Here is a 27,141-nt window from a genome sequence, read left to right on the forward strand (position 1 = left end):
TATCTTAAATATCATTTTTTTTCTAGTAAACAAAAAGGAACAAAGGGGTGTGTGAGCAAAAAAAGGAACTAAGACTTTAATTTAAGTGTATATCTTCACATATGAAACACAATAGATTTACATCAACCCGATATTATCTTAAAATGAGCAGTTTTTTTCACAAATAAAACGTGACACACATTCTGACAGTGGTACACATGGCTAAGTGTTAACATAGTTTAATACTTTTAATTACAGAGTTTTTCAATGTTTTGTTTGAATGTATTATGTATGTAATGAGTGGTGTTTGTGCATATGATGAGTTGGCATGTGTGTGTGTGTTTGTGTGTGTGTGTGTGTGTGTGTGTGTGTGTGTGTGTGTGTGTGTGTGTGTGTGTGTGTGTGTGTGTGTGTGTGTGTGTGTGTGTGTGTGTGTGTGTGTGTGTGTGTGTGTGCTGGTACTTTATGTGTACAATGTCAACCCTGTGCCTTCTCAGCTAGGTAGTGGGTAGTCCATATACTTCTCAACAGAATAACAGTCTCCGCCCCTGCCATGGTCTATGCAATGTTGTGCAAGGGTTAGGTCTGTAGACACATTAGGGTAAAAGTGCATTGGGCTCCATCTAAGTGCAGGGGAGGATTTAGTTACTGCAAGCAATAGGGATGGACTTTGAGGGTAGGTTACACTGGGGTGTTGGCAGGTAGATGTGAAAGGCAGGCTGGCTGGTTCCACAGTATTCCTCTCCTTCACAGACGTGGACGGCCTCCTTCCTCTGAGCTGATGTTGAGGGTTGACTGGTACTTCATGAAAACAGACACATGGAAATTCAGGAACCTGGTAGAAAGAGGAAGAGAGTGAGGTGGTGAGTGTGGGAAGTAAGTAGGTAGGCTATGCATTTTATCACAATTTTGAGGAACTTTTACTTCACTTGAGTATTTCCATTTTGTTCTATTTTAAACTTCTACTACACTACATTTCAAATGGAAATATTGCATTTTTACTAACACATTGTTGCATCAATATTAACGATCAAATAATGTTATATGTAACAATAAAAAATAAAGAGCTGTTTTTCTGCAGATTGAGTACATTTTGCTGATAATACTTTAGAGAACTTAAACTCATAATGGAGCAGTTTACATTATTGTATTAGTACCTTTACTAAAGTAAAGGGTGTTGGTACTTATTTTATCACTGAATCACTGACTTTGAGGCAGTTTACTTGAGTATTAGAGTGAAACGTTGTACTTTTTCTCCATTACATTTACTTGACAAATATATATATATATTTTTTATATATAGACTAGTCATAGATTAAGATTTTACATACTAAGTCAAATAAAGGATATACTGTAAGAAGACATCTACCCAATAGCCTACAGTAAGTAAAATTAGATCCTCCTCAACAAGGTGCAACATTACAGTAAAATGCTTTTTACAAAGTCATACATCGTACATTGTATAAAATATAACACCAACAAGGGCAATTATGCTGCATAACAGCTACTTTTACTATTTTGCTGACAATTCTGTACTTTTAGTTCAGTAGGATTTTAAAAGCAGCCTTTATATGTAATGAAGGTTTTTTGCATTGTGCTAAGTGAAGGATCTGAGTACTTCTTTAGTGCTGGCTGTAGGGGACTACACGGTAAATTGTAAAATAAATTTACATTGAATTTACTCTGTTGTACTGCGCGTGGGGACCCAAGTAACATTTCATAGAGAACCATTGCATTGTGCATGATGGCCTAATGCTATAGACTGTCCTTACTTACCTTAAGATTTGGTTAGGCATTGCCTCCCTCTGCAAACACAAACACACAAAGTAAAATATAAAAGTGCAACAATACAGTTCTCAAGGTCATGCTATTAATAGAGTTCCATGTTCACGCATTCCCAAATACATGCATTCTTCACAATGACTAGTTGTATTGCACACAAACACCAGTAGATGGCACCAGGGATGAGCTGATTGGTTAAAGACTGCTGATGTGTAATGAATTATTTATAAATGGTAGATTCCTCAGAGCCCTAACTAAGGAATGGTTGATCAGTGATACAGTGAGGCTGTTTATTGACTGGAAAAGCTACTGATACTCCCATTCAGGTTTTCTCTTGTATGACATTGTTTTTAGATCTTTCAAATTAAGGTCATTGTAGTTTGAGATGAGAAAATAGAAATTGCACACATCTCCTCTGAGAATTAGTTATGTGTAGAGGATATTGCCAGTTACATTCACGGATGATTAAACATGCCACTACAAAGTTGATTACGTTTACTTCTCTCATAATAAAAAAGTGAAAATCTGCCTTTTGCCCCTTTAAAATAACTGCTTGTTTCCTTTTCTTTCCTTCATTCTAATTCTTTCTCCACAATTTTAGTTTAATGGATTTTGGCTGCCCCTGCCTGTCTGATTCTATTACACCCTCCAGGTTATGGACAAATTAATCCTATATTCCACTGGAGGGCTGAACCTGGACCAGTCCTTTTCACAGTACCTCGGAGCTGTGATAGTAATGCAGACATTACATATGCATGGACACCAGCGTATAGACCAGGCCATTACCATGACTACATCATCACATCCCCTGAGTGTATGGTAGATTGTTGGTGGAAACATTGAGGCTTGATGGTGCTAGGGAGACATCCCTACTGTCTTTGGGTCATTGAACCGCCATAGTACAGTAGGGAGAAGATATGTGACTTGCAAGATAGTTATGGTTAGAGCATTTAAAATGCAATCAGAATCAGAAAAGGATTTATTGCCAAGTAAGTAACACTTACAAGGAATTTGCCTTGGTGGTTGGTACATACATAAACAAACAAACATATTAAACATTAGTATGACATAAACAATAAATACAGAAACAAGTATAAACAAAACAGCTGTTTAAAATGACTATATTTAACTTTTCAATGTTTCTGAAATCATAAATGACTTGTAACAGCAAACAAAACTAACAGTGAAAACTAATTATTTCTATATATAGTTTTCATTAAAGCCATTTCTCAGGTCCTATTTTACCGCAAAGTCTCAAAAGGATTTATGTCAGGTAGACCGCTCTACGGAGCACACACTCTGACGGGTCACAGATTTTGGCTGAATACCGGTGAAGCCTGTGTTAGTGAGTACACCGGTAAAAGGTATCAGGAGATGTCTTTATGTAGGCCTAATTTGATTTTAATTTTATACTTGAAGTTATCTGTTGTCGTTAAGGCTGATCCTGGGGCAGGTCCATAACAGAAAAGAAGGAAATTAAATGAAGACAGCAACTAATGGAGATAACTATGGGATTGTGAATGATTCCATTCCATTTAAAGCTTCCATTTTAATTCCTTTTAGTCTGTGATGGCCTACTATTTTCTTTTCACTTGTCGCCCTGTACTTGTGTAAAGCATCCAAGGGTTTTATGCAATGCGATATATTAATCTCTTATCTTATTTCTTATTGCTTTGGCTCTTGACACATTGACAGCGATACACGGTTTCAGTTTACAATGCATCCAAAGTATGCAACGCTTGAAATGCAACGATGCATCTGTAACCCATTCTCTTATTGTAAATTAATGATTACTTCTCTGAGCAAAACATTCATTGCAACTATATGAATTCTCAGTGATGCTAACTCTCAGACCTTTACGACAGCAAGTGTGGTAAAAAAAACTACAAGTGTTGTCCAAAGGGGCCGCCAAAATCAATATAAAGTGAAAGTTACACGTAACCACTTAAACACAAAATAAAAATAAAAAGTGAGGGCTGAATGGTTTAGTGCAGTGTGCAAAATTGTTTATGGAGGTTAAAAAAGGTTTAGGCAGGTTGATGCAAAGTTTGGTGACGGACGGACGGGGGGGGGGTATCAAGCAACACCATGTAACTTTTCCAGCTTCGGTCCCCCTACGGTTTGTTATAATAATGCCAGTGGAGGTCTGGGGCCTTGGTAATGACTTGGCTGACTGCAGGGGATGAGAAATTGCTTTTGTTGCGTGAGGTTTTGGTCCTGATGGACCAAAACAATCTGCCAGAGGGGAGGTATTCAAGCAGTTGGTGTCCGGGGTGAGAAGGATTGGCTACAATTATTCCTGCCAGCCTCAGCTTCCTGAAGGTGTAAGGTCCTGGAGAGACGGCAGATTGCAGCCAATCACCTTCTCAGCAGAGCGGATTTTACGCTGCAGTTGGCCCTTGTCCTTGGCAGTGGCAGAAGCGTACCAGATGGGGATGGAGCAGGTGAGAATGGACTCAATGTCCGTGTGCAAAATTGATCACAAAAAAAACTAAAACCAAAAACATCTTCACAGTCCTCAGAGCGTTTAGCTTCAAGTTGTTCTGACTACACCAGATCATCAGATGGTCTATCTCCCACCTATAGGCGGACTCATACCCACCAGAGATGTGTTGTCCAATGAGAATGGTGTTTTCCGCAAACTGCAGGGGATAGACCGATTGGTGACTGGAGGTCCAGTGTAGTCAGTTGGTGTAAAGGGAGAAGAGCAGAGGGAAAAGGACGCAGCCTTGAGGGGAACTGATGCTGATGGTCAGAGAGTCAGAGACTTATTTTCCCAGCTTCACGCGCTGCTCTGTGATCCACTGGTGGAGTCAGGTATGTACAGCTGGGACAGCTTGTCTTGTAGCAGAGCTGGGAAGTTGGCGTTGAAGGCAGAACTGAAGTCCATAAACAGGATCCTGGCATAGGTTTCTGAGAAGTCCAGGTACTGGAGGATAAAATAAAGAGTCATCCAGCATTTTAAACAGACCTGTTGGCTCTGTAGGCAAACTGCAAGGGGTCCAGACGTGGGTTGGTCAGGGTTTTGAAATGTGACAAAACAAGGCGCTCCAAATTCTTCATACCCGCAAAGGTCAGGGCGACAGGTCTGTAGTCAGTTAGTCTTGTGATTCTTGTTTTTTTGGGGACAGGGATGATGCTGGAGGACGTGAAGCTGGCTGTTACATGGTATGTCTCCAGTGAGGAGTTAAAGATGTCTGTGTACACCGGAGACAGCTGATCAGCGCAGTGCTTCAGGGTGAAGGGAGAGAGACTGGTGTCTGGTCCGGCTGCTTTGCAGGGTTTTTATTTTTTGAACAGCCTGTTCAACTTTGTATAGGCTTTCCTCTCTAAGAGAAATAGAATCTGGAGTTACAATACATAACTATTGTTATCTTTTCTCTCCTGGACGGAGAGCGTTGTTTTTGTGGAGGTGGATGGTGGGGACTCTGGGGTGGGCAGTGATAAACAGCCCCTGGCCCCTGCTGAGGTGGGGGAGATTGAGCTGGAGGGTTGAAGCTGGTGAATGGAGTCACAGTGGAAGGTTCCAGGACCGCATTGTCTTTCAAAACAACAGTCAAATTAAATAAGAATAAAAATAATAAATAATTGTAGGTAATTTAATGATGTTAAAATCCCTTCACAAGCAGAAGACCATGAAGGTGGTTTGTTACCTTATATAGGAAGGCATCTGGTTGAATCTTCTCTCAAAATTGACAAAATATACATTGTTTGTAATTGTAGGTGCATCTTACTTCCCTTATTTGATAACTCCTTGCTCCTAGGTCCTCTGCTAAACTGGAAGTTGTTCTTAGCCCTATTTTGTGAAGGCCGTCTCAAAGCTCTTATTTTTGCCCGAGGACTGAGGATCTCTGAGGAGCTATGAGCGAGGATAAACGAGAGCAGCTTTCTTGGAAGCCAAGCAGCTGAACGTTGCTAACTCTGCCCACACAACTGGACACGAGGAATGGAAGCAAGTGGAGGAGCCAGGGCCGCAATTTAAGGAGAGTAAGAAGCATCTTGAATCCCTGTAAACCACTTTATGTCCCATTTTGTCAGTGAAAACAGTTGGGTAATTTTGAAACAGTGCATACAAAATGTAACGTAAAAATTATTGTAAACAATTCCAGGCAAAAAAAAACATTGCTAATTTGGTCTGTATAATTTAAATCATTTTCACACTTTCAGAAGAGAACATGGTCATGTCTCTAGTCAAAATGGGTTAAAAACTAGAAGTATTTCATTATTGGTCATTTTTTAGGTTTGTGGACAAAAAGGGTTAAGGACTCAAATGAGTGCGTATAGTTGCTAATTGATGGTTCATTAAATTCCTAAACCGGTTTTTCTTCAGCTAGTTCATGCAGTTCTTTCAGTTATGTTCAAATTAATGTACAGCTTCCTAAATATATTTTAATTTGTATAGAGGCTGCTCAACAGCTCATTACATCAAAAGTTTACTGTCGGTTGTCATAAATAAAAGATTGCTAAATGCAGCTCATACAATAAAGTTTGCAAGGATAGTGTGTGCTTTATCTCAACCTCAATGAGTTAACACTTTCTATTTTCAGTCGGGGGGAATTCACATAAATGTGAATTCTATTCTTAAAGAGCAACTTATTTTAAGTATATTCAATTGTCCTCCCACTAAAGCTCAAATTGCATTGAGAGTGCACTTTTAGAGCAATTTGTCTAATACCACTCAGCCAAAAAAGAACAAATTCCACATCAGTGACTCTGAGATTTAAGTTCAAGATTTAAAATAATTGGAAATTCAGGGCAATCGGTTCCCAGTTCTATACATTGTGCATATGATAATTGTGAAAACATATTTATGATTACACTTAGTTAACTCCAGGAATATAAATATAGGTTTGGTGAGAAAGATAGCCTAATGAGTAAAGAAGCCTTACACTCAAAATAAATCATTTTTACTTCACATGCTGGCAAGTAGCAGTCCTGTTAAAATACTTAAATCCCATCATACTCCCATAGTGCTATAAATCTGGCTCTGACTTGCACTGCGGTGCACAAGCGAAGAGTACATTTCCTGAAGGAGATCAATAAAATATCACATTTTATAAGATTAAATAGTACATTCTCACCCTTGCTCTCAGCCAGCAGCTCTTCTGTCATGAGTCCATCCTGTCTGTTCCCCAGGACAAAAGCCAGGAAGGAGAGGATTAGAGCATCCAGGATGCCCATAATAGCCAAGATGTAAGCCCAACGCACTGAGCAGGCCCCCAGGCTGTATTTGTCTGTCTGCTCTCCACACATCTTCCGGACCTCGTCACTGTCCCAACCATCAGGATAGATCATACAACCCAACACCAAACAGACACCTAGTGAGAGGCAGAGGGAGCAAGAATGGGTAAAAGAACAATAGAGACAATAGAATTGTTAACATTGGGAGGGAAAGTAGATGAAAGAGAAAAAGGAAGAACATAAGGTATAAGTAGAACAACAATTTGCAGATTCTGTTGCATTTATTACATTGATTTTCATTCCCCCATTCATTCACTCCCCCATTTCATTCAATTGTGTCTAGACACAATGAGTGCAAGTTGAAGAGCAGTTTAAAACAGCAGTAAACAACCACAGCAACAGTCAAAGCCAGACACAAAAGCAGCAAGATATTATACGAGTGAATGGCTCTTGTAATGTACAAAAGGTCCTGAAAACCTGGATTTCCTCACATTTACAGATTTTACTTATGTTTTAAACAGGGGTAATATTGCGTTTTAACTCACTGCTCCTCATTCTCACTTTTGCCCAAAAGGCATAATCTCTTATCCTCAGTTTAAAAGATTTTCTTCTATGAGGTGATGCTGCGGCAGAACAGCACAAGAAAACATGAAAGCCCATGCACAGTCTTGCAGTCTTTTTTCTCTCTCTTTGGAGTTTTAACTAAGCCCTCCTCGTTCTCAGTTTTTTGCCCAAGGGGTAAAATCTCTCTCATCTTCAATTTGGATTGAGCTCTCCTTTGAGGTCATGTTGCAGCAGAGCAGCAGAAGACTGAGAAAAAGAAGCTGACTGCACAATTATCTAGAGTGCATTGCATATTAATAATAAAACACACAATCCTTACTTCTTTATCCACAAAACACTTCCTTGCCACCCTGCTGGTAGTTTTTGTATTAGTAATTAGGCTTTTGGACATTATTCTAGTTTATTACCTATGTAATCTGCGTTTTAAAGATCTGCTGCTTTTATTTGTACACCTCTTAAACAAGATGCATGTGTATATGGTCTTTATTTGAATATCTTTTTGCTTTTGCACAGCCTTACAACCACAAGTGAGAACAATACACCATCTTCTTATATTCATAAAAGCTGCCCACTCAAATGCATTAAAGCACTCACACACTGCAGTTTGTTACAGTAATGCTGCGGTCTTTAATAGTGCCGAAAGACACCAGAGGGTGTTGAGAGACATTTGAGCGAGAGAAAGCGAGTAAGAGATAAATCACAGAGCAATATATGCTGCAGATTAACTGCATACCTTTGAGAGCAGAGCATCTCTTAGAATCCTCTTCTACCCCACTGGCTCTGTGATACCAAATTCATCTGCACGCAGAGGTTCAGAGAGCAGGGACTCAAGTACCCTCGTCAGACTCAGATGGACGGATGGAGGAGAACTATTCTATTTCAAAAAGTTCTATACCATGTGATTCAGCTCCTGCATGAGTGTCACTAAGGCCTTAAAGTACTTTGTGAGCAGTGACAGGGCAGACAACGAGCAGGTCCACTTCTACTGTCCCTGCCTCTCATAAAACCAAACCTCCACAATCTGTGAGCCTGTGGACCTCTCACTAACAAGTCAATCTGACAAAGACGGTAGTAGACTGTTGGCTGCAATAGCTGCTAGCAAAAACAAATAGTAGCTAGCTAGCTCAGCCATTTTTTGTAGTATTTGCACTGATGTAGTTTGGGTTAATATTCTATTGTTCAATTTTATGTTACATATTTTTATGTGTCTTTAAACCTTGAATAACTATTGGGTTTGTTTTTTTCAGAAAGACATTGTGAACACAATATTGACATATTATCAACTTTTACAGCACACAGTGGCTTATTTACACATTCAGCAATTATGGAGCAAAATATTCACTCCAATATTTACTCTCCTTTAGTTCTGTATTTGATCTCTAACAACTCCGTAGGGAAATATCTGCCTTATTAGCTGCTAAATGCTCCATAATGATTACCAGCTCTTAGTTATCTGAGCAGGTAGTCTAGTGTTTTATTTATATAACTTTTCACTGAGAATAGCTGCCTAGTGTGGCCAAAAACAACACTATGAGAGCAGTGAGAGTAAATCAAAATTAGTTGTGGGCCTACCAGCTCAACGATAAGATAAAATTTGCTATAAAGCTCCGTCTAGCCCTTTAAAAGGAGCTGTCCATCCTGAGATGGTGCTGAAAAGCTGAACCTGTAAGTCAGCTGCCATGTTATCAGGTGACCTAAGAGGGAGGCTGTCCTCCACAAGGGGTTTAGGAATTGGGCAATCATCAAAAGTGGTGCAGATTTCTGTGAGTCAGTACATGTTTATTTTACCTCTCCCTCATGATGCCTTTACTACAAAGGTAACAAAAGTGTTTCCAAATCCTTCTGGGTGTCTCCTGCACACATTTGGTTCGGTTCAACGCTATCATGAATATTACATTGAGGCTCAGGAGGAGAGGTGCACAGAGCAGGCGAGAGAGAAAGCGACTGAGAGTGCAGAAAAAAGACGAATAAAAGAGGTGTACACTGACACAATGCGGATAGCATCAGGGGGCACGGACCAAGAGAGAACAAGCTGTATTAGAGCAGTAACATGTCTTTCACAGTGCTATCAAATATCAAAGTTTATGAAGATAAACATCTCTGAGGGATGCACTGGCCAGGATTATACCAACAGAGGGTGCCAGTAACAGTACGCCTGCAGTCAATTTATCCATAACCACACAACACACCCCAGCAGGCCCATCCCAGCATCTATTTACATAATGAGGAGCTCACAGTCATCAAAATTCTAAAACTACAGCACCTTACAGCGTACATCCATTTTAATAATAACAAAGGAAGAAAGAATATTAGGTTTTCACACTTACAGAAGGAATCAAAAAACCTTTAATATAATATATTACATGCGAAGCAGCATAGCCTTCCCATGTAGTTAAATATTAAAAAATACTCTATATATGGAAATTCTGAATACATAATGGTATTTTAGATAAAATATTAAATATGCTCTGGTGCATTATTTGAATGCCAGTAGGGATATACTTTAGGGAAAGTAAAAAAAATCTGCATAGATACAAAATGCAAATCCATACTAAATATAAATATTAGAGAATGTATTCAGCAAAAAAAACATCTAACACTTTGAATTTATTATTAGTTGCATTGATAGGGCAATTTTCTTGGTGTTTTTCTTATAATCGCAGATAACAAGCCAAACACGACAATGTGTCATCAGTTAATAAGAAATAAACAACGCTATTTAAAAAAGATTAATGGACAACATCATGTTTTTATGTTGGTCCCTCGGAGTCAGGTAGATGTGTCAAAACAGCTGTGATACAAGAAGAGGATCATCTAAACAGAGAAGTAACAAAAGCCTCATGAGCTTGTACGCTTGTTATCCACCCTTCAATTTTGGTGAATGTAGGAAATCCATAACCAAAATGAAAGTATATAAGGCAGGCTGAGGAAACATGAGCACACGAAAGGTAGATTACAAAACGTAATCACCTAATTAGTTTACTCATTTCTGTGGTACAAAGTAAAATAAATCCAGTTACGTAGATTAACATATTCCACTAACTACATAGATGCACGTATGTGTGTGCATATGTCCTCTGTGTTTATTTGAAATCATAGGTCAATCAACAGAAAATAAATAGTCTACTTTTTGGACGGCTGGCTTCACTCTTCCTAAAGCAGAACGTACTGCTACAGTAATAAATGGTCCAATACTCCAGATCCTGCGCAACAGAAATCGCAACACACCTGACAGAATGCAGTTGTCAGTCTGAGCGGAGACAAGATATTAACCGACGGCATCATCCTACCCTTTTAGGTTTGCCCTTCCCTTTCCTGCTCTCTTGACAGCAGCAGACAGGCGCAGAGAGAGAGAGAGGCGGGACAGACTATGAGGCATGGCGAGACAGAGATACGGAGGTGGTGAAAGACGAAGCCCATGTAGGGTGCCATGCTCTATCTCTGTGTGTGGCCGCTAGGAAGTACCCAGCACCACGCTAACATCATGGGCACTGGCTGCCATATGGAGCCCCACGGCGGAGCTATTCTCAGCATTGCTCTTTTCTGTCTTTTCCACGCACCTCTCTCTTTTAGCCTTTTTCTCTCCCTGGGAACACTGGGAGCATGTGAGTGGAAATCTGGACTGGAAAATGCTTGTTGGCTAACAGCAGCTTATGTAAGAGACTGTAGGTAGGGCAAATCAGGTGCAAACAGCTCTACTGGAGAGTCTGAGGGCAGGCCGACAGATGGGACAGAACGGTATGATGGCACTAGATTAGTCAGAAGCACATAGGCTCTTTTTCCCAAAGAGACAGCTAAATCCCATTCATACTAAAAGAATCACATTGCCTCCTATAATCTCTGTGTGTTACTTGCAACTAGTGTAGGTGACGGGGTCCAATGTGACCTCCAAAGCAACACCTTGATTGGATTTATCTTCTGTGCAAACAAATACAACTAAATCATGTACTGCATACTGCATTTGAAAGACTAGGGTTTATTCTGCTTCCAGAGCATCTGGTTCATGTTTTACTATAACACCATCACTGCTGTTGCATGTCTGTGTGCTGTCAGTGTTTCAGCATGTCATCAATTGCACCAGGTGGTGGATGGAAAAACACAGTTCTTTCCATCACTTACACATCTGCTGTACATCCAAGTAGCCATGAAAAAGGATTCACATTCTTAACTCCCACATTCCTTTGTGGATCCCAGTTTCTCTCTAGCTGTGACAAACTGAATTATGCATACACACATCCCAAACTGCTCTTTCTCACCCTGCACATGGATCAAATTCTACCACACACACACACACACACACACACACACATACACACACAAACAATTTGGTAAGCATGCCCTCTTTGTGTAAGATATACACAGCGGCTTAAGTGCTGAACATCATTTGTCACTTCTCATAGTGACACATCTTGGTGCTGGTGAGTAAGAGTGTGTTTATTAAATTGTCAAGCCTCTCTGGTGAATAAGCCCACGGCTTTGGCATTTAAGGTGAAAACTAAAAGTCAGCTCAAAAAAGAAATAGGCACTCGCTCTGGGAGCAACTTCGACTGTTTATCTCAGTGGGGCTTCCCATGAATATGCATAGGTAAATTTGCTTTTATGTAACAGCTAATGTTACACTCCCGCAGGTGAAATAGTGAACAGAATTTGGGCAAAACCTCCCTAGTTTAGTTTAAAGAACTCCTTGTGTAGTCTTTTATGTATCTTTTGTGAGAAAGAAAAAGACGGTAATGCCGGTCAAAACTGAACAAAATAACCACTTGTGATTGTTCTTTGTTGGTCAGTAAAGTGAACCACTACTGCTAAAGGCAGGGTTAATCCCTGACGCTGGATCTCAGTGTTACTGTTACCAGCATTAAGCTCCAGGCAGAGTGAGACTCCTGCCAGTGCTAAGACACAGGGTGACAGTGTGGCTGAGTGATTGGATGACTCACGTTGCTGAGACTAGAGACAACCAGTGTGTTCCAATCCTTCTAGTAGTTCCCTGCAAAGAGGACTGCAGAGGGTAGTCAGCCATGTTACTAAAGGTGAGATTCCAAACCATAGGAAGCAAACTTGCTCAGTTCAAAGTGAACTGTGAACTGTGTTGGGAACAACTGAAGTAAGCAAGATTACCCAGCAGTCATTGCGCCTCGCTAAAATGACATCGTCCGTCTTGTATATTAATCCAATCACATTTATTCACATGTTACATACATTTCAATAGAATATGTTTTGTAATGGTGTCAGTTTTTGTTTCAATATTTTATTTCAATTGTGTAAAATCTCCACAGTTAGTTAGATAGTTGCGATATGTGCACTGTGGAAAGACACAAATCTAAAATAGAAAAAAATACTTCTCTCTGGCTCCAAAGATGAGACGAGTACCAAACAAAGATGGCCTCAGATTATGACAATAATTTGCCATAATTGCATCCAGATAAATGTGGCAATTACGAGTGTAGTGATCTAAAGAGTGGGACCTAATGGAGTGGGAAAATTGGTCATCACTTAAGTTTGCTTTGTGGCCCACGTTTAGGGTCGAAAGAGAACAAAGAAAGAGGGTTATAAAGACAGGGATAGTGCTATTATAGTAAAAGTCTATTGTGCTAGTTTGTTGGTGTTATAATAAGTGTCAAGAATAATGACAAATATATGTAGATGTTAGAGTGTCACAAAGCATAGACCGAGATGAATATTTGTTTAGACAAGCTTTTAATATAGACTCCAACTATCTCACCTGGAAAAATTAGGTTCAACTATCTTCCTTGGAAAAATGAGGTACATGCTTCTTTGGATGAGCTGTCTACAGACGAAATCTATTTCTGCTTCAGTCGATGCTGCTGGAGGGGCATCCTCTGAATCCCACTCTGTCTGCATCTTCGGCAAATTTCTGAACAAAAAGCGCATAATGCCGAGACTTTACCTATCAATTCAATTCAATGGATCAGAGCAAGCAATGGCTCATTTCATCAAATCGTTTTTGTTCTTGGAATAACTTTTTAACCATCTTTTAATGCTGCAAATAATGTTCCCTCTTGCTTTTATTATAGCAAATAAAAAGGAGATCTTCTACTAATGCTTCAGAACAAGCCCGATGTAAAAACAATCTATCTATCTATCTATCTATCTTTCTATCTATCCATCTATCCATCTATCCATCTATCCATCTATCCATCTATCCATCTATCCATCTATCTATCTTTGGAGCTTGCCTACTTTGACCATGTACATTCAGACAGCGTGTTTTCTCTGACTCTTTAATGTCCACACAGATCATACGGTGAGCCGGCGCCTCATTATTATAAATTGATTGAAGTTGGCGATAGAAAGTAGAACAGGCTGCAGATGCCTTCAGGTGAAGCAAGACATGCAGCAGGAGTTGACACAAGAGGGAGACATGTGTCTCGTTAATAAATTGAGCACTTCAGGTTAAAGCAGAGGTGGTGATGCAGAGGTAAAGAGTGAAGGGAGGGGGAGAAGGATCAAGGAAGGAGTGCAGCGTAAACCGAAGTGAGCAGGCTGGGGGTGGAGGGCTTATGTAACAGGTCCAGATGCAGCCGGTATGTGCCTCCCCACGGGATAAAGATTGGCAAGGGCAATGGGGATAAAAAGAGAACTTAGGCTGTACTCTTTTAGTCAAAAGTTACATTGGGAGTAGTTTGAATCAATGGTAGTACATTGCCAGGACTGATTTGAACATGCGCCATTCACTCAGAAATTGGGTCCGGCTTTACCTTTCCCATGCTGTTTGTCAAAAATCCCTTCATTCCGGGAAACTGGCAAGCTAACATTACACACTGAAAATGGCAAGTTCTGACGGAAACTTCAATGGTGCCAAGCCAGGCCTGCTTGGTTCTTGAAGGGTTTTATTGTGGATTTACAAAGAATATGTTTACGGCATTTACTATCTAACTGGGATGTTTTGGGACAGATTGGTGGGGATTACGCATCACGTTACGGTTTTGTGTGAACAGGTAATTTCATTTAATATTTAATGTGGCATTTCCTTTTGTGGGGTGCAAATGTTCTAACAAACCAAGTTCCTTCTTGAGACTATTTTGCAGAGACACCATCTCTGCGCCCAAGACGTTCCTGATTTGTTTCAAGGAATTGTAACAACCCAGAGTGTTTTTTAAAATCCTATCCTAGAACATGTGGAGATAGGTCTAGCAGTGGAAGTATTCACCTGGGACAGACTAGGAGGCTGCAGCAGAGCACCAACCAATGATGATGACGTTTTTCTTATTTTTTTCTACATGCAATGGTGGATAAAGTATTAAAATTATGGTAGTAAAAGCAGCCTTCATGAAAATACTCTGTTACAAATGTTTGCTTTGCAAAGGTGTAGTATTAGATTATGATTATGATTAGTATTAGTAGTAGTAGTAGTAGTATTACTATTATTATTATTATTATTATTATTATTATTATTATTATTATTATTATTATTATTATTATAGCATTAGAAACAAAATGTTATACAGAAGGGCCACTCAGGGACGTATTATCATATTATTGGATAACTACTGTTGATGTATTCATGTGTAAGCAGTACCATAATGTAATAGTTGGTCGATATGGTTTAATTAATGCTAGTGGAATGAAGAATCCATTACCCTTGTTGGGTAATGAAGTAAACATTTGCATAAAATGGAAATATCTTACACTTGAGTAAATGTACGTTTCCCCACATCTAAACACATCCTACACAACCACGTGCTTTACTGTCACTAGAGCATGGATAGTTTTTTTTTCATGGGTCACAGTGTCTTCGCTGTCCCACCTCATCCCTTCCCCTGTGGAATAAATCAGCCTCCCTAGCCTGAGCTCTGGCCTGAGGACACTTCTGAGATCACAGGGATTAACTCAAATCTATAGTCCACATATTGCAGGGCTGTAGGGACACAAAACAAAGGGGAGTCATGGTGATGACTTGGCTAGCATTTAGAGTTTGTCTTCCACAGCGCTACACCCAAACTCACAAAGTGCAGGCTAATTATTCAGCATTCATTTGTTTGGTTTGATTTCCAAAAACTTGATAGCAGTTTTCTCAAATTAAAACAACTGCTCTGCATTACTAGAACAGCAGCATGGTTATCCTTGTGACTCTCTTGTTGTGCCGTGCTGTGCTGTGCTGTGCTGTGCTATGCTGTGTGTGCGTGTGTGTGTGTGTCTAGATATCCATCATCCATCCTCGCCTGCTACTGTCTATCATCAGCAGGACTGCAAGCTGCATGGATGATGGTTGCCCACTGCCTCCAGCTGACTTTAATAAGATGCTTCAACTAGCTGTATATGTTTCTAATTACCCAAAAATGGTTAGTGAAGGCTGGAAATAGAAGAGACAGGTTAAAAGAGCTTAGGAGAGTCACATCATGGGTTGGTTTGTATACTAGAGATCATCCCTATCTCATGTGGAGCTGCCTGCTGCGAAGGTGCCATGTGTGGATTTTGCAAGGCAGTGGTGTGATGGGATTGCAAAAAGGTTGTTGCTCAGCATATTCAGTTTCAGCGCTACTTTGAAAAGACCCAGTGAGAATACAGATTGTCTCTGCAATTATCCTGAACCAGTCGTCATTACTTCTCTTTACCACCTGACTGCCACTGTCGCGTTCCCTAGACGACCAGAGTGGATACCAGCCAAAGATTTCTGAAGCATATTTAGGATATGACAATAAATCTGCAGAGGATTCATATTCTTGTTGCTTCTCTAAGGCTGTCATGCCACTTACATCAATATGAACCCAGTTTATCATTCTCTCATTAACACAAAGAGGAACAGAAACTGTTTTCTTTCTCATCATTCTTTTCCACTTATATTTCATTTTTAAAAACATTGATACACTGTACTGTGATAACAGCAGACAACACTCTGCCACGTTGTTTCATTATCTCCCCAATCGCAGATCACATTCCTGCTGGAACATGTCCGATTGTGTAGTTTTCGGTTTAGAAGATTTTATTTGTGATTGGTGATTTTTCACAGAAGAAAGCTCTGCTATACTTCCTTGCAGTTTTTCCTCTGGCTGCAATGACAGACATTAGAGAGACACCAAGAGGACAGCCCCGGAAACACTGATCAATTAGAGCAGACTGGGCTTGGGGGCTTATTATATTATTATATTTTTGATAAATCATTTAAATTCCACCTTGTTAAAATCGACCGGAATTCTCCTTTAACTACTTTAGGGTCAAGACAATTATGGACAACGCTTAACCGCCCTTTATCAAATTTAAGTCAACTCTTTTGTGAATTTTAGTAGAACATTTTCCTATATTATTTCTTAAATTATATGCTAATGTTTTTTAGGATCGGCAACTTGGAGAAGTTGTAATACAAACAAAAATTGAAACAAAAACGTTCATCAAGCCCTGGGCTCTGATGGTCAAGTATTAGCATGCAGACAAAGCATCTTCCAAATAAACTGAACCTTGCTATGTAAAGCATGCACACATGCACACAGGTATCAAAGCAACATGCAGAAGTAACAGAATTAGCCTTTTCCACAGTCAATTATTAAAGAATTGGTATCCAGATAAAAGTGCTCACATACAGCATTAATGCTGGATAGCTGGATCACACAGGTCAGCTCCTCCTGCAGTAAAAAGTGCAGCTCTCATGCCGAGCTCCACCACTTTCCATCTCTGCAACTAGGCTTTTATGCTCTTTTCAGAACATGCCTTCTCAACAGAGCTAATGGACCATGTGAGAACCAGCCACAGAGAAACACAGATAACAATTCATGGATAGAGAGAAAGAAAGAGGAGACCCAAAGGACCAGTCTTCTCTGAGCTCTGGTATCTGATTTGTTTTCTGTCTGTCAATCTGTCTTCAGACCTCATACTATTCTCTCATATGTTATCTCCCAGTTCTTTTTTCTCTGTAATGTCAACTGTTTCCCTTTTATCTTCCCACTGTCCTTTCACACCACTGTCAATCAATGCAGGTTTGAGGTTTTGATTTGTGATACATTTTGTTTGATTGTTATTTATCTTGATGTAAAGTAGATTTTAACTGAACGCTCTATTTTATTACTGGTATACACACACCCATACATATATATATATATATATATATATATATATATATATATATATATATATGTATATATCCATATATCCACTCATGTACTGTATGTCATATACATTCAATGAAGAGAATATATAGTTTAATTTGACCATATCTTTACTTAAGAAAGAGAAAGAGCTGGACAGCCACAAGTGCCTACCCTACTGTATGCATGCAGTTTGAATGTATGTTAACCATAGTAAGGTCAGACCACTAAATACATAGTTACATGTTGTAATTTGGTTTAAATCTAAAACAATTAGTCAATTGATAGACAGAAAATATAGTTCTGACAATTTTGATAATTGAATAGTAAAAGTGAATGATTTTTTAAAGCCAAAATGCCAAATGTTCTCACTCTCACAGCTTCTCAATGTCAGGGTTTTGTCAAGTTTCTGTTTTAGTGAGTTTCGTGTTTTCTGTTTGTTTATCTACTTTCTGTTTTGTTTTGAAATCCACTGTTTAGTTACATCCTTGGTCACTTGTCTTCCTGCCTTTGTCTGCTTTCCCGCCGTTTGATTATCAGCTCCGACCCTAATTAGATTAACCTGTTTGTTTTCAGCTTCCCCTCATCCCAGCACCTTAATTCTCACCATTTCCTCTTCACCTCTGTCAGATTGTAGTTGTCTGCATGTCACTCTTTCCAGCATTTTATTTTGAGTTTGCTTCCCCGGTGTTTTTGGACTTTGGCCTGTTTCCTGTTTATGACTCTTGCCTTCTTACTGCCTGCTCCTGCTGTACTGTCGTCTGCATTGTTCTTTGGACAACAAAGGTATTTACCTTTTATCACCTGTGTGAGTCATGCATTTAGGTCCGCTACTGTACCGTGATACACAATTGTGGGGATTTGCTTTTTGTCTTTGTCTGATGTAATGGGAAACAAAATATCGTTGGGTATTTATGAACTGTTGGTCAGACGAAACAAGTCATTTAAAGACGTTACCTTGGAAAGAATTAAAATTTCTGCTACTTTCTCATGTCATGTGGCACAGTTTCAGATCAATCAGCCATCAGAAATAGACATGCCAAGAGTAGCTCAGCAGACAAATGAGCTGATTGGTGTTCAAATTTGCCGTTGCTTATCAGTAAAAACCATGCAAATGCTTGAGAAATGTGCAAAATCTCAAAGGTCATCCCCTAAGTATGAACTACCAAAGACAACAAAGAAGAAGAGGATGTTTCTGAATTCAATTATGTCAGAAGAAACAAAATCCCATCAAGTATAGAAAAAGGCTGGCAGCTGACACAACCGGGAACGTACACAGGGTGTAAAATGGCTAAGTAATTAGCACTGACCTCACCGTCTTCCTAATTAATTGGCGTGAAGACTTCTGAAGAACTGCAGTTACCGAATAGACAAGATGAATAGAGAAATGGACAGCACGTACTGTACTCACTGGAACAAGATTATGAAGATGAAAAAAGGGGACTGAGAAGAGTTGAGTTGAAGAAAAGAAAATGTACAAAAATATATGGAACTGGTGATCAGGTAAGGTCAAAATAAGCAGGGGAAACAAGTTTAAATCCACAGAAAAGTGACATTTTGTGGAGGTAACAGAAAGAGATAAGGTGAACAAGCTTGTGCATCATGCATCTTGCAGTGCTCGGCTCAGCGGGGGGAAAACATGCTTACATCTGCATGCCACTGACTTGAGCAGATGCACAGACAGAAATAGCTCTGGTGAGGTAAAAGAAGGATATGAGTCCATCTAGAGCAGCATGGACGCGAGAGTCTTTCTGCACTCAACTTTGTTTGGCTGTGGTAGACATTTTTGAGAGTTCTATTGTGTCTTGTTATCTGCTTTCACATTGAACATTCAGCCTTTTTTTTTTTTTTAACCCGGGCTTCACAGAAAATGTTTCTTGGAGATGGCTAGAGAGCGTGCACACTGGCTGATTGAGAGGAGCTCTGTGCAACGCCACGAATTTGTTATGTTAAGTGTTTATATAGAACCTTCTGACCTTAGCCCAAGGGGATTTGTGAAACCTGCAGCAAATATGCCATACACAGTATATCACTTAAATAACATATACATGGCCAACACAGAGTATGACCTTGATGTTGTTATAGTGCATCAGAAGAGGCCTTTAACTCAAGGAGGCATGTTGTTCATATGTACAATATAATTATGCGACAAAGACAAGGAAAGCACTATAAAATGTAACATAATGAAAACAACTAAACCTGACCTTTATTCGCATGAAACGAGATTGCCAAAATGTTTAACGGAGGGAAATAGTGGATAAAGGGAAAGGAAACAGTAAAGAAATAAAGCTTCCTTTATCTTCATCTTGTACTTTTTGGCCTGCCATTTATCACTATCATATTGATGATTTGTACCCCCACCTATCTAAACATCAGCTGACAGTAAGGGGCCCATTACAGATGCCTGTGGGCCACCTGTCCTCCTCAGGGTTGGTAAATGAAGACAGCGTGAGGTTAACCTTGAGCTAAGTGTAATAAAGTTTGACAGTGTTAAGCAGCCTGGCTTCCTCGTTAGGCATTCCAGTGCCAGCTTGCTTTGGTCAGGGTCTCTCCTCTTGGCTTTCTCTTTCATCTCTTAGCTACAGAAGCACAAAGCCCGGCGGTCTCCTCATTAAACAGGCTTATTGCATTAATTCAGCCCAACGTGACACACTGAGTTGGAGCTGTTCCAAATAATCCACTCTCATTTGTGTTTGTTGCAAACAGGAAGATGGCTGCTTAGATCACTGGGTTCAACTGAGCAGACTGATGTTTGCCAACGTTTTGGACTCCTTTCTGATGATGAAGGCCTCCACTCACACTGGATGACATTATTCCACAGTCACAGTGGCAAAATGCTGCCAGGCCAGCAGCTGAACTACTGACCTTGACAACACTCCTAACTCTACCACACAAACACACCCACAACTTTTCACTGGTGAAAGACTGCAGGTCATACAAAAAAAAGTTCACATTATATTTGGCTGTAGTGTACCTCTTAGGTGCTATGACGCCTGCATTATCATGCAATTAAGCACGTAATTTACGTGGTCACAGTCTCATAAAAAAGTTACTTATCCAGCATACTGGGCCGTCATTTTTGAACAATATTGAAAAGAGATGTGCGCTTTTCAGAGCTTCAAGTTGCATACGTGCACATATGTTGTAGTGATGTGTTAGGAGAAAGTAGTTAATAAGCAGTTATGATAAAAAAACAAAGAAGCATAAGTAACACCAAGGTATGAACATCTCTATATTGTAATATATAAAACAAAGACGGGTTTATTGCACAATAAACTTATGGATGTAAATGGACCAATAATCACCAAAATTCACAACAAACGATTGAAAATAGAAATGCACTCATCCAGTTTTTTTTTTTCTCATGATAGCAAGTCCCATACTTTAACTCCAGATATCTTTCAACACTAAATATCAATTCAATACCAGTGTGATTGGATTATGAGGTATATTGATCTGTATAACTCATTGGGATTCTTTTTATGTACGGTAACATGAGACCAAGAGTTGCGGGGTCACTGAAACTGTGAAAAGGATTATTTGCCATAAATGTGATTGATAGAGGAAACAATTTTAACTGAATAATTAAATGGACAAAGAAACTGTATGTGGAATGGGTATTTCATGGCCAAAACATGATCTGATTATCATGGCCAGTATAGATATCTATAAGTTATCAGTGTTTTCAGTTGCTGATGGTTTGCTTATATTAAAGGACAAAGCCGAACATATTTTCAGATATTTTGAATACAGTAGTCTATAATAAACTGAGCAACTCTTCAAATGTGACTTCACACCTGTGGCTTAGTATCGCCCATCATTTCCTCAGCAACACTTCAGCACCATGGACAGCACCGTCTGTTCTGTAGTGTTGGCAGACAGCTCCAGAGAGATCCTGGACACTGTCTGCTTAGCATCACTTGGGCTGCTCCCACTGACAAGTCATTGATCAACTGATCAATTAAATTCAAATACACACCAGTTCAAGGGTTTCCAATACACATGCCAAGGTTGTTTTGCTGTTGTCATTCAGGTATCCATTTCCCTCCATATACTGTGTTTGGTGTATCTGGGAAGATAACAGTGACGTGTTGTCATATCTACCCATTTTGTGCATACAGTGACAATAACTTATCCTCTAAGCCCCTTTCAAGGTCCCTGCACCCGTGCACCCTATTAGATATTGAAAGACACTTGCCTGATGCTGCTTGCATCCAGCCGCAGATCTTGTACACGGTGGAGGTGCTGAGGAGGAAGAAGAGACTGAAGCAGCCAATGCAGGTGACAACCAACATCATGGACATTCCAATCAAGAAGGAGGCGGCCTTGAACGCAGTGGACGGGATTTCGGCGAACTCGGTGAAGCTACCCTGGCAGGCCATGTCTTTGGAGATGCCATCTCCGACGCAATAGTGAAAAAGGCCGAAGTAACCGGCCTGCGGTGTATCAACACCATCCCCAATCCAGTAGGGCTGTGAGAAGATGGTCACGTTAACAATACCGAACAGGATAGTGAAGATGGCCCATAAAAGTCCGATTACACGGGAGTTGCGGACGTAATTGGTCTGGTACAGTTTCGCAGCTTCTGCAGATGGTAGCATTGATGCGGCGGATCCAGGTATCATTTTATGCAATCCAGAAGACTAAATGAATGTTGCGATCCGTCCGAGCATGCAGCGAGGACTTAGCATGTATCGCACGAACCGTTTAACAGAATCCTCCCAAAAGCAGCGAGAGCAAGCGGAGACTCTATGCCTGTGCAACTGCAACACAGCAACATCTGTCAGGCGCGATCAACACATGACGTCGCATCAGAAAGCCAGGCGGCGAACCGAGTGAGCAGCTAAAGCAGAGCGCTTGTAGCCTACCCTGGATCTGACCGACAAAGTTAAACTCAACGACTGCAGCAGCAGAAACGGTGTCCTTCCCTCTTGCTCCGTCTAGCCGTCAAACATGCACATCGCTGCTGCACTGTGACGCTCACCGATGCCCTTGAAAACCTGCGACAAACCTCCGAGTAAAAGAGAGATGTATTATTCAAGCCGACCGCGGCTATACGCGATATAAGATGCGCGCACGTCTTTTACAAGCCCAAATAAAAACAGCCACAATCTATGACAAACAGGTTGTAGCCGATTCTATCACTGAGTGGTCGCACACAACTGCACGTTGTCCTACTTAGGCCTACACGTTAATGTAGCCAATCATGATTACCAGTTACAATACGACGGCCCCCTTCGCGACGTTAAACAGTTCTATGACAGCATCACCGGGCTGCCATCGATGCTGGGAGTCAGAAAGGGAGGGGCGCAGACTGTGTCGACGCAGCCCGAGATGTGCGTGTGTGTGCGCAAACAGAGACACACACCGTCGTGTCTGCGTTAACAGCCCGTGAACTGACGGATTAGCTTTGATATGCTGAAGATGAGAAGAGGTCGGATGCTGTGAAATCCGGGGGAGTTAGATTGTTTGGAGCATTGTAAATCTGTCGACTCGTCCGTTTGTCAGTGTTACCTGACGTGTGAAAGACGCAGCCGACGCCGCTCTGCTTTGCTGCCAGCCCAGGAGGTTACGTAACACTTAACGAAACTGCACGTAGTGTGGTCTGAAAAAGCACAGGCTGGAAACACTGCATACAAGCGGTGATCTTTTTTTGCAGAAGTTGTCTAAATTAATGAGTAAGGCTTTATAAAACCTTGATTCCATGAGAAGGAGGGAAAAGCAAAACATCTGTAGGCCTATTGGTAAATCGTGCTTCTTCTGTCACCTTTTCCACTTCTAGTTTTAGGGGTTGTTTGTTATTTGAACATACACGTGCCCGGCCGTAAGATAGGCTACTAGTATCATTGCAGTGATGAAACAAAAGACTAATCTTGAAAAAACACTACAATATTCCCACTCTGTCACGTTTTCCAATCTCTACAATTAAATTCTGCCACAAAAATGCAACCAGAAGAAGTCAGCAGAGACATTTTAGTAAAATATCCCTTAACTCATCATATAAGGAACATTAAATGTTATTCTTCACATAACATACACAGCTTGATGTAGCCTACTTTAAAGCACAGACCTACCGTATTAATAGCTTTACAATTAAAAAAAAAAAAAAATTAAAATTAAATCAAAGATTTTTGACTTTTGGTTAAGTTCTGCTTGTAAAACCAATCTAACACACATTTTCCACTTTTGGAGCATGGAGCAATAGGACATTAATTAGGTATTTGGGGTTAAATCAGTGCCAATACGCTACTTCGGCAGTTGCATGACATGATCATTGCATGTTTCTTGAATACATTTAACATTTCTGAATAAATTTCACGACGATTTGATCTACGGAGCCTGATTTGACTGCTAATCTCACAGTCGAATCATTGCAGTTTCTAAAAATGTGCTTATGAAACAAAGGATCATTCCGTTCGTGATGTATTTGGGGAGAAGGGGGGGGCTGAATATCTGAGTTTACATACAGTGGGGCTCGGAAGTTTTCTTGGCTTCTTAATGCACATTAATACAAATTTGTAACTGGGGTGCCCAAACTTTCAAGCCCCACTGTATAGTTATTTGTTTTTTCCCAATAAATCATAATATATAGCCTGTTTGGTATAAATATCAGCCTATTAATAAAACTGTTAAGAACAATTATAAGTAAGGGTACTCATGTGGACTCATGTATACTTTTTACACCACTACATTTAACAACATAAGTTATTTTTTTATATTCAGATTATTACTAGAAAATTAAAATCAACCAATACAGTATGATGCACTACTATTAAGATACCATGCAATAGCCTACAGTAGTGAAATTACCATCTGCAACATTGATACGTTGCGTACTACGTTTGTTAAGCTACTTTAAGGGTGCTGTAGTGTTTTTTTTTTTTATTTTTATTGAAGATTTTGAATGCAGGACTTTTACCTGAACAGAGTATTTTCAACACACTGAGGTATTCCTCATTATATTTGAGTTAAGGATCTGAGTACTTTTTCTAACACCAGTTTCGAATACACAAAACATGAAGCAGTGCTGGTGTCCACAGCGCTGTGCTGTAGCGTTGGTATCCGTACCAACCGCATGGCAGTTGGGAAACAAACTAATGAGGCTGAGTTAATTTATACATTTTTTGTTTTAGCAAAGGTAAAGAGGAGTCTTTGAGGATTTCAAAAATGTCTACAACATAGGTAAGTGTTGTCAAACCTGCAAGTCGTTTTAATAATTGGCGTTAAGTTTGTTTTAAATAACTTAGCTGTTAGCTATGTTTAAGCTAACAGCTAGCTAACAATGTGAGTCCAATAAAAAAGTCTAAAAGTACATTTTTGATGAAAATACTTATAGGCTAATAGCCGCCGTCAAAACAAATGCCTTTATTCGTTACACCTGTGGTTTTTATGCTAACGTACAAAAGTTAGGCTTGATGTAAAGTTAATATTCTGGATGTATTACAAGAATGGTTAATATAGCTAGCTAGCTATGCCTACGTTGTATGTTAGCTGCAAAATAATGCCATACGCCATCACAAAAACAGGTCTGTATTAATATGTCCAAAATACCTTACAGTGGGCTAAATATCACAACAGCCCAAAACATGATATCTATTATTATTTATTATTATAAATATCGTGTTGTGATATTTATCCCTATAGCTGTAAGGTATTTTGGACATAATAATAGAAAGACCCGTTTTTGTGATGATTATTTTGTTTATTATCTTAAAAATAGAATAATACCAGCAAATATTCACATGTGAGAAGCTGGAACTAGATAATTTTGCAAATAATATTCTAATAATTTAGCTTAAATGTCAAGTCTTTCACTATAGACCTATCTACTATAATTTGTTCCTGCATGAAGATAGTACATAATAAAGAGAAGTCTAAGATGCTGATTAAATATTAATATGATATTAAATTAAGTTTTCCTAATTTTTGTAGAAATTATAGTTTATTCATTTACTTGGAGATGGGGGTATCTCATTGTGTTCTATAAACTAAAGTCACATATCCACATTTCAGAAGGGACCTACAAGTACAAAAGTAGTGTGTAGTTGGCAGCGTTTCATTTTTAGAATTACATTTTATTTTAGGTTAAGTTTGGGTTTTATACAAATATGTTTCAACCGGCTTTCTTGTAAGGACCACCAAAAACTCACAAAATATCTCTGCTGGATTTATAGTGAGTTTAGTACTTCATCTGACCACCAGGGGTCGGTATAGCCTAACATTAGACTGTGAAACAGACTGGCTAGACTCTAGCCATTCTGTTTCTCAGTTTAATGTTTTATCCTCTAGCCGCAGACTCTAGTTTGTTGTTTTACAAAGGTCAAAACCCTCTGAAAAAGATTTATTATGTCACTGATCTATTGTAATTATTGTAATCTATTGTCTCATCCCTGTGAGAGTCGAGGCCCAGATCTAAAGGCCATGCCTCTTATGCTATGTGCCCTCTGGACCACAACTCTCTCAAAGCCTGCTGATGTGCAAAACAATATCAGGACTAATAAGTATCAGAAAGTATTTGGGAATCAGCTTTTGCTTCCTGTTGTATTGCGTGATGACGACCAGTGACACAGAACGGATAATGATGGTGTAACCAATTGAAGTTAATTTTTTACTAGGTCACTACGTACCATAATTTAACATGATTTGGGGTCATTTTTTGCTACATATGGCTAAGTTGTGACCCTGCAAATGGGCTGCATGAGGCATATTGACACAGACCCGCCTGGGTTTGGCTAATGGGAAAAGTATATCGTCACACTTGCTTGGGGCTTCCTCAGTTGAACTACATTATTTCAGGAGAGTAAAAAGCCACTGGACAGAGACGAGGCCAGAAGAAAAACAAAGGATCCAGACTGAGTGTGCAATGACAATGATTTGGTCAATTTTTTTTCTCAGAAAAACCGGGAGATTTTAGAAACAAGGCTGGAACAGAAGAGGGAACAGTGCCCGCAAGTGTTGAAGAGAAAGAATAGTTGGTAGAGGATGAGAGAGAGATTTCCCCCCTATGAATTTTGGAATGAAAGATTGGCTTGTGTGTATAGTGTGTGTGTCAGTGTGTGAATGTTTGAGAGAGAGAGAGAGAGTAAATGAATGCCAAAAAGAGAGAGCCTGGGTGTGTTGAGATAAGCATGGGTCGTTGGAGGGTTGTTGTTTTCCTGTGTGTGTGACTGTGAACGGCTGTGACTAATTGTTGAGTAGTGATTTGGAACTGCACACAGTTTATTTTAAACGTTGACCCTAAATGGCGCCACTCTCGATAAGCGTCTCCACTCCTCTCCCTCTTTCTTAGTCTGCTGCTTTTTCTCGTTTCTTCTATCAGAGTTAATTGATTTGAAGTCAACAGGTTTCAAAGTTTCTCCACTGTTCATGTTACTTTTTTAATGTGGGCAACAATGTCTCTTATCTTCTTCATGCTGGGAATAGGCTAGTGCCTGTTTATGATGTCTTGTTGCCATTTGATCACAACTCACTCCACCGCATAAACCCTGCTCTAAGACTTAATTAGTTTTTCTGTGATGCTTCATGGCAGAACGACGTGGGTTGGACCATCTGTTGATTTGTATTTCATTCACTTGGACATCAAATCTACTTAACTGTG

The 27,141-nt window shown here is 39.7% G+C and overlaps 2 protein-coding genes across 2 annotated transcripts in view; both read right to left on the reverse strand.

Moving 5' to 3' along the window:
• Positions 1–19,332, reverse strand: part of si:dkey-29p10.4 (E3 ubiquitin/ISG15 ligase TRIM25) — a 29,821-nt gene extending 10,489 nt beyond the window's left edge. Inside the window, exons 1-2 of the mRNA XM_034878881.1 lie at positions 19,326–19,332; positions 3,928–3,934 (exon numbers count right to left, since the gene is read on the reverse strand). The gene's annotated coding sequence lies outside the window, so the exon portion shown is untranslated. The remainder of the gene's footprint in view (positions 1–3,927; positions 3,935–19,325) is intronic.
• Positions 775–22,844, reverse strand: LOC117948924 (LHFPL tetraspan subfamily member 3 protein-like). The gene is made up of 4 exons (XM_034878882.1): positions 21,742–22,844; positions 6,843–7,079; positions 1,756–1,784; positions 775–814 (listed from the first exon to the last, which is right to left on the reverse strand). The coding sequence occupies exons 1-3, from the start codon at positions 22,166–22,168 to the stop codon at positions 1,768–1,770; spliced, it is 681 nt and encodes a 226-aa protein (XP_034734773.1). The 5' UTR covers positions 22,169–22,844; the 3' UTR covers positions 775–814; positions 1,756–1,767.
• Positions 22,845–27,141: the final 4,297 nt, after the last annotated feature.

This window comes from Etheostoma cragini, chromosome 8, assembly GCF_013103735.1.
Source record: "Etheostoma cragini isolate CJK2018 chromosome 8, CSU_Ecrag_1.0, whole genome shotgun sequence".
Lineage (NCBI taxonomy): Eukaryota > Metazoa > Chordata > Actinopteri > Perciformes > Percidae > Etheostoma > Etheostoma cragini.

Excerpts from the sequence above, each read along its gene's own strand:
- LOC117948924 (XM_034878882.1), bottom strand. The coding sequence starts at position 22,168 with ATGATACCTGGATCCGCCGCATCAATGCTACCATCTGCAGAAGCTGCG. Across the intron at positions 7,080-21,741 it reads CTGGATGCAAGCAGCATCAG|GTGTCTGTTTGGTGTTGGGT; the intron begins GCAAGTGTCTTT and ends GCCTCTCACTAG.